A 6904-nucleotide genomic window follows, 5' to 3' on the forward strand; every position below is an offset into this window, starting at 1 on the left:
AGAAAGACAGAAAGAGATGAGGAGAAGAGTCATTTATAACCAGTATTGTTAATTCATGACACAGATGGCAGCTAAAATTAAATTCTTAGAAGTGAGTCCAGCTATTACCTATATATATATATATATAACGATATATATAAAACATCCATATATAAGTTTAGATAAGTAAATAATTTTTTTTTAAAAAATTTTAAATTAACTTTTCCCTTTTCATTCCTTTCTTATAGTAAAATGCATGTTTGGAAGAAGGAAAAATGTAACTTGTCAAAATTGCTCTGCTCTTGATCTGAGAAGAAATTGTGGGTTTTAATGTTTTGTTTTAATCAAAAATCAATTTCTTGTTACCCTTTAAAGTGACACCTTATCTGTCCTCCACTTATGTACTACTTATTTTTGTACTCTTGGGAGGTTTCCTTTTACCCTTTTAGCAGAAAACTTAGTAACTTGCATTTATTAGGAAACTTTAATTTCTTTCCTGTGGCTAAATTTGAGAAAATATTTGTAGAATGATTTAAAAGTACTGGTTGTTTTTGTTTTGTTTTTTTTTTTTAATTGAGCTATAGAAGATAAAATCAGGAAATCATGACAGTAGCTGACCTTTGAAATTTTGATATAGATATTTTGCAAGGAAAATAAATTGGAGATTAAGAGAAGAAAATAATCCTGTTCGAATATATAGTTCAATGTATTTCAACTAGTATTCATTCTTCCCTTAATTTAGTAACACCACTTAGCTATTCTGATTTCTCCAGACATTTCAGACACATATACAACCCTGAAATATATTATATATAGAGATTGTGCTGTTTGTTGCATGAAACGATTTTAATTTTACATATCAGTGTTGTTGTCCCTATTATGTATCGTTTAGTTTTTTTATGATTTTTTTTCTTTCTTTGAAGTTTTACCTTTTGAGGAATTTAAGAAAAAGACTTCATTAATTAAGATGCTACTATTGTGAATTCAGCATGTGAACCAACAAAAATTACTAAAAATAAAACCAATATCAAAGCATCAAACTATCTACAGGCTCTAAGATTTTAAATATAAAAGGAGCTAATGGAGCATCTAGTCTTACTTTTTATATATTGTGAAACTATGTAACTTGTCTGAATAAAATATAATACTAAGACTTAATTTCACAGCCTACAGAAAAGTCAGCATAGATGCATGTAAATAATCTTATGCATGTGAAAATTCAGTGAGAGTGTTTCAGATGTGTAAAGTTACTCGCATGTCAGTGTTTGAGGGAACCAGACCTGTGGTGCTGTTACACAGCATGGGATCTAATGAAAAAGTTGAGTTTATGCCTCCATGCTCAGAACATTAGCTCATTATTTATTATGCAATTTTCATGACATATTACACTTTAGAGCTGACAGTTTCTGGGAACCTCTCATATATGGAAAGCAAATAAATATCACTTTAATCCCCATATATAATTGCAAATTGATTTTAAAGTTGGATCACTTAACTTCACATTTCATTGTCTAATGTGGCCTTGTATAATGTTAATACTGAGGCTGCTGAGTAGACAGAGAGTAAAACAATTGATTTTATTTTTATGATAATTGACTGTAGTCAATAATCACAGAAAAGGGGGTGCGTATGTCTCCGGTTTGTGTGACAAGTACTATTTCCCATAAAGAAATCTGTGGAAGAACTGAGGGTAGCTTTGAGTCCACTAGTACATGTGGTGCCTTCAAGCAGATATCTTCAGATGTAACTGGGCCTCCCAAAGCAGGAGTCTGGTTCTGTGTACTTGGCAAGGAGAGCTAGGCATTTTCACAAGCCTGTAGAGGGACAGCTTGTCTACCTAACAGGTTACGTAAACTTTGACCAGAAGTCTCCAAAACCCCGCAATGATCTCTAGCCTTCTCTGTTACTGATACAGGGATCTTGGGCAGAACTGGGCATAAAGTTTAGGTATAAGAGAACTGAAAGTCTCCGTTTGAGTCTCCTTGGCCAAATATATTTGGAGATCCATGATCGTATATTCCCCAGCTGTTCCTTTTCATCAGATTTTCTTCACCGGCACCTTAAGCCCCAGATCTCCTCCTTAACCCAGTGGCATTTGGGCCAGATCGGTGCTACGGGCAAGACGTATCCCACTCTGCCCAGGAAGAGACCAGTTCACCAGTGCTACCTTCAGCAGAAATGAGTTCACCAGTGCTACCTTCAGCTCTTCCTGGTGGCTTTGCAACATTCCCAGTGCTTTCCTACGTACTTTCTGGCATTGTACACCGTGTGATGCAGACACACTGGCACAACGGATTTCAGACTGCAGTTTTGTACCTGTGTGCTACTACGACAGCATTCTGAGAAAATGCCCTGGGAAAACAAATTCCTGTTCTGGTACTGAGATGTTATTACACTGCCTTATCTCTGACTTTGAGTAAATATTGATGTAAAGGGTTAAGGTTTAAGTACCTTAAAATACATTATCTTTACTAAGAGCTTCTCATCAGAAAGGTAACTGTAAATTAACTTGAGAGGAAATTAATGGCCTTGTGGAAAGCAAATACATCCATTTGCACTGGGAAGAGAAGAGGACAAAGTGAAATAAAAAGTGTTTCTAGATTGAAAGGAACACTGACTGTAAATTTTGGGCAATGATGAAGCTGTTTGGCACAGGGCACTCTGCTTTCCTCACCAGTGTGGGACTGGCTCTGTGTACATGGCAAGCCACATCCTACAAGGTGCCAACAGCTGCATGAGAAAAAGGAAACATTACAACAGTTAACTGCTCTTGGTTGTGGTTGAGTTGTGCATCCTTCCTTGATGATTTTTTTTTTCCCAACATATAATAATTCTGTGTTCCTATTATTTCAGTATTTTAAAATTTTATAAAGTGATTTATGATTCTACACTACTCTAAAACATCTGTGACTACTAGCAATCTGCATACTGGTTCCTGGCACTTGAGGCAGTTTCCTAACCAATATTTGCTCAAAAATTAATGTGATTTGTAGTTGTTGTTATTATTATTCATGAGAAATGGCTATAGCTTTGTCTTGTCAAAATAAAAGGAAAGAAGATCTATGTTTAGCAAGGTGATTCTGGAAGACATTATGTTTAGCTTCTGTTTTGAATTTAATAGAATCAAACATATACTCAATAATATCCAATTTAATGGAAACCAGTGAGCCAGAACCTGAGATGTTTTTTGTTGATATTTCTTCACTGACATAACTGGGGTTGCAGTAACTGATAGCAATTTGTCATCTGGCTCCATCTACACCAAAACTTAGTTTATAGAAATCTGCAGTACAAATAAAAGAAGAAACAGTAATAATATATACTGCCAATTATACAAGGTACACGAGTCTCCTCTAAATGTCTGTGTCACTTGCTCAATAAACGCAGCTAGTGTTGATGGGTGACATTTTTAAACTGTGCACTGCACGACACTGTTGAATGTAGTTTTTGTTCTACAAATTTCTCTTAAGTTACCTTTAGTTTTTTGAACAAAACTTCTTTTCATTTGAAAATTGGCAGTAACAGTTACGTATTTTTTTAGTAACAGCTTTGCCAAGTCCACTGGACCAAATTAATCACAAATGTAATTTGCCTTGTTTTGAATTCAGTTCAGTTTCAAGATGATTTGGCTAATCATACTTTTGAGAAAAAGACAGAATTTGTAGTGGTGACAAAGTGTGCTAGCCAGTTCAATTAAGTACTTTTAAAAGTACATATAACAAATGAAGAAATGAAGAAAGAACTGGGGGTTTTAATTTAAAGCCTCTTCACTTTATGTGAAGGAACCCTGTATTCGAAAGCATGTTCACTTCAACTTACGTGCAAATTCCTTCAACATGCATAAATCCATTTTAACTGTTCATTCAAGGAAATAGTTAAACTACAATCACGGGACAATTTATGTGATTCATAGTCTTTCTCTTATTTTAACTATGTTACAGATTTACTGGCCTGCAGCAAAAGAGAAGGTAGAATTATGCAAATTAGCTGGGAAAGATGCCCATGTAAGTATGGTATATGTTTTTATATTATTGCTGAAAATGTTGTATATTTGTTTATTTTTTTCTGAATGCACAAAATGAGTTGGTATGATGTTGTTATTTTTTTTTTTCCTGACCTAATGAACTAAGTGGTTTTTCTTCATTTTAAGAAATGTTGCATTTCTATTTTTTCCTTAAATGTTGGTGCTTCAAGAAAAATTGTTCAATATTGCAAGCAGCAGTCATGCTAAGCCATCCTTGTATGTAATAAATGCAATTGAGAGATGAAATGTAACCCAGGCAGTACTCCCCTGAAATCCTTTCTTTCCCATCAAACTGCTCCTTTTTTTTTTTTTTTTTTTTTTTCCTTGGGAATATCCTGAATGTAACTTCATTATAATTCATTAATGAAGCAGAGAAGCAGAGCAGAGTACAAATTAACTTAATTTGCAGACAGCTGCAGTTAAGGTTAAAACAGAATCTCAGACTCATTAGCATTTCCCTGGAATGACAAATCTTTTTTAGGAAGACTCTTTAGGAAGTATATTTAAGGTGCATTCATATATATGCAGTAAAACTTCCATATCTCTTTTGCATAGCACAGATTACATCATGTATCTAGAGCCCACTATAAATGTAAACATTTCCTGTCTGTATAATAACATTTCTTCCTTTCTCTTCACAAATCTTGTGGTTTCTCTCCAGTGGGTCTGTTACCAACGTGGACTCCAGCTCAAAACACTCTCTCAGCTCTCCGCCTGAGGAATTCCAACTTTTTATCCTAACTTTTTGCTACCCTTATCTTTACAGCAGACAAAAAACTAAACAACACCTCTGCTGAGCACTGGGTATATTCTGATACTGGTCTATATGGATGATATATGCTGATCTATTTGTATGCTAAGACAAAAAGAAAGAGAACAAAGAGGGGAATGTTTGCTTTGGACACAGAACATAAATATCTCCTTTTTGCTTTCCACATTGTCTCTGCAACTTGCCTCTCACTTAGGTGTAGGGTGGTAACTTGAATGTATGAGTAGGTATTGCATATTCCCTCCAAAGTACTTTGTTGTATGTGTATGCATGTATTTCATTTTGGGGAAGCCTTTCCTACCCCCCCCATGTAGCAACCTTGCAGTGCTCAGCAGCCACCAGTTCTACTTACCAGCAAGGACCAAGCTCAGGTAGAGCCTGAACTAACCCGAGCATCCTATAGGACTCAGAAATGCCCAAATAAAAGTGACCAGTAGGATGTGGTTGGTGCAAAGAAAGTTCACTCCTACATGAATATGCTGAAGCCCTTTTGTCCACTGCAGTTATTCCTATTGTGTGATTTTTAGTGTTAATGCTTGCAGAGTACCCTGAATTTTGAGCAAAAGCAGGAGGATTGGTAGCTAGACTAACCCAGTGGCTCTCTGACTTCTGTTGTTGACAGGGGTTGTTTTCTACAACACAGGCTGAGCAAATATCCTCCAAACTGTGCTGTAACCACATAGCTTCTTATGACTGTCAGCATTATAGCAGAACTAGGCTTGGAAGCCTGATTGATGAACTGCCTAGTAGATAGCCACTGCAAAATTGTAGCCATCACAGCTTTGAACTATTTAGTAAATAGTCTCTCCTGTAGTAGTTTTGAGCTTGAATGCACTAATACTATGGCTATAACCTACTACAACGTATAAAATGATACAGAATAATAAACCTGAAAATGAACCTTTCTCATTCTTTTCCTAATAGACAGAATGTGCCAATTTTATCAGAGTTCTTCAGCCTTACAACCGAACTCATGTTTATGTCTGTGGCACAGGAGCGTTTCACCCTCTGTGTGGATACGTTGAACTTGGAACTCACAAAGAGGTAATTTAATTTCCTCACTACTCTAACATGTCAAGGAGTAACTCTCGTCTTGTTTAACATTCATCATAGATTGGAAAACACTATGTGAGTGTGCAAAAAATGAACTGACAGCAGCCTGCATAAATAACAGGGTAAGTGGTGGATTTTGCAGGTCAGACAGGAACCCTTGTTCTCACATTTGATAGGTGCATATCGCTTTTGAATAAAGCACTTTCCACGGTAAGGCTTGAAACACAAAGTTCTTCAGAATGACACTTTCATGTGATTAACTAAGTGAAGAGAACATTCAACCCAGATGTCTTCCTTACTAGTAAGTCATTTCCACACATAGTTTCTGCTTACATACACACATATGCATGCAGAGTTCAAGATGACATTCATAGTTCTATCTTGTAATGCACATATACCCTTGGTCCACAGAGATGGTTTCCTGCTCCTTGTGCATGAGATTAATGCAGTTTGCAAATGGTCTCTGAGCCTGAGTCTGAGGACAGATTGCTTTGCAGATGGTTTGCAGCCCTGTCACTAGACGTTGGGTAGCCTTCACCACCAGTGGCATATTCCTAAACTGACGTTAGCAGCTGATCATTTTTCATTTGCTGGTGACAAAGAAATCTTTATCCTAAGTGGCAAATGTTTGAGACCTAACCCCCACAAGAGAAGAATTTTGGTGTTGTGTCAAGCAGCCACTTAGTACACAAGTCTCTTTTTAACTCCTGTATGTATAACACCTTGCCTATATTTATAACACTGGCTCTGTTCTCAGTGTTGAGATGTGACCTCTCTGGCTGCTTGCCAGTAGTGCAGGCTTCCTATGCTGCTATAGAAATAGATTTCCCTTTTCTTTGGGTCTTGGTCAAATCTAGAGTATAAGAAATGAGCTCTAGTAATTTCTTATTAAATATGATAACCTGAAATACATACACATTGGAGTTATTCTGACATATGGAATCAAAGGCAGATGCTCACAGGAAAAAGAAAAAAAAAAGTTATTGATGCTTGCCCAAGCTGAGACCCATTACTGTGTTCCACACAATCTATGGGTTGGTTGACCAGGCTGCCTGAAACCTGCATGGTGTTGTTCTTTC

The 6904-nt window shown here is 36.4% G+C and overlaps 1 protein-coding gene across 1 annotated transcript in view; it reads left to right on the forward strand.

Moving 5' to 3' along the window:
• Window positions 1-6904, forward strand: part of SEMA3D (sema domain, immunoglobulin domain (Ig), short basic domain, secreted, (semaphorin) 3D) — a 95852-nt gene that overhangs the window by 26738 nt on the left and 62210 nt on the right. The window contains exons 3-4 of the mRNA XM_008940513.1: window positions 3921-3983; window positions 5697-5816. Coding sequence (XP_008938761.1) covers window positions 3921-3983; window positions 5697-5816 — 183 coding nt within the window. The remainder of the gene's footprint in view (window positions 1-3920; window positions 3984-5696; window positions 5817-6904) is intronic.

Source organism: Merops nubicus, unplaced genomic scaffold (genome assembly GCF_000691845.1).
Source record: "Merops nubicus isolate BGI_N331 unplaced genomic scaffold, ASM69184v1 scaffold5915, whole genome shotgun sequence".
Lineage (NCBI taxonomy): Eukaryota > Metazoa > Chordata > Aves > Coraciiformes > Meropidae > Merops > Merops nubicus.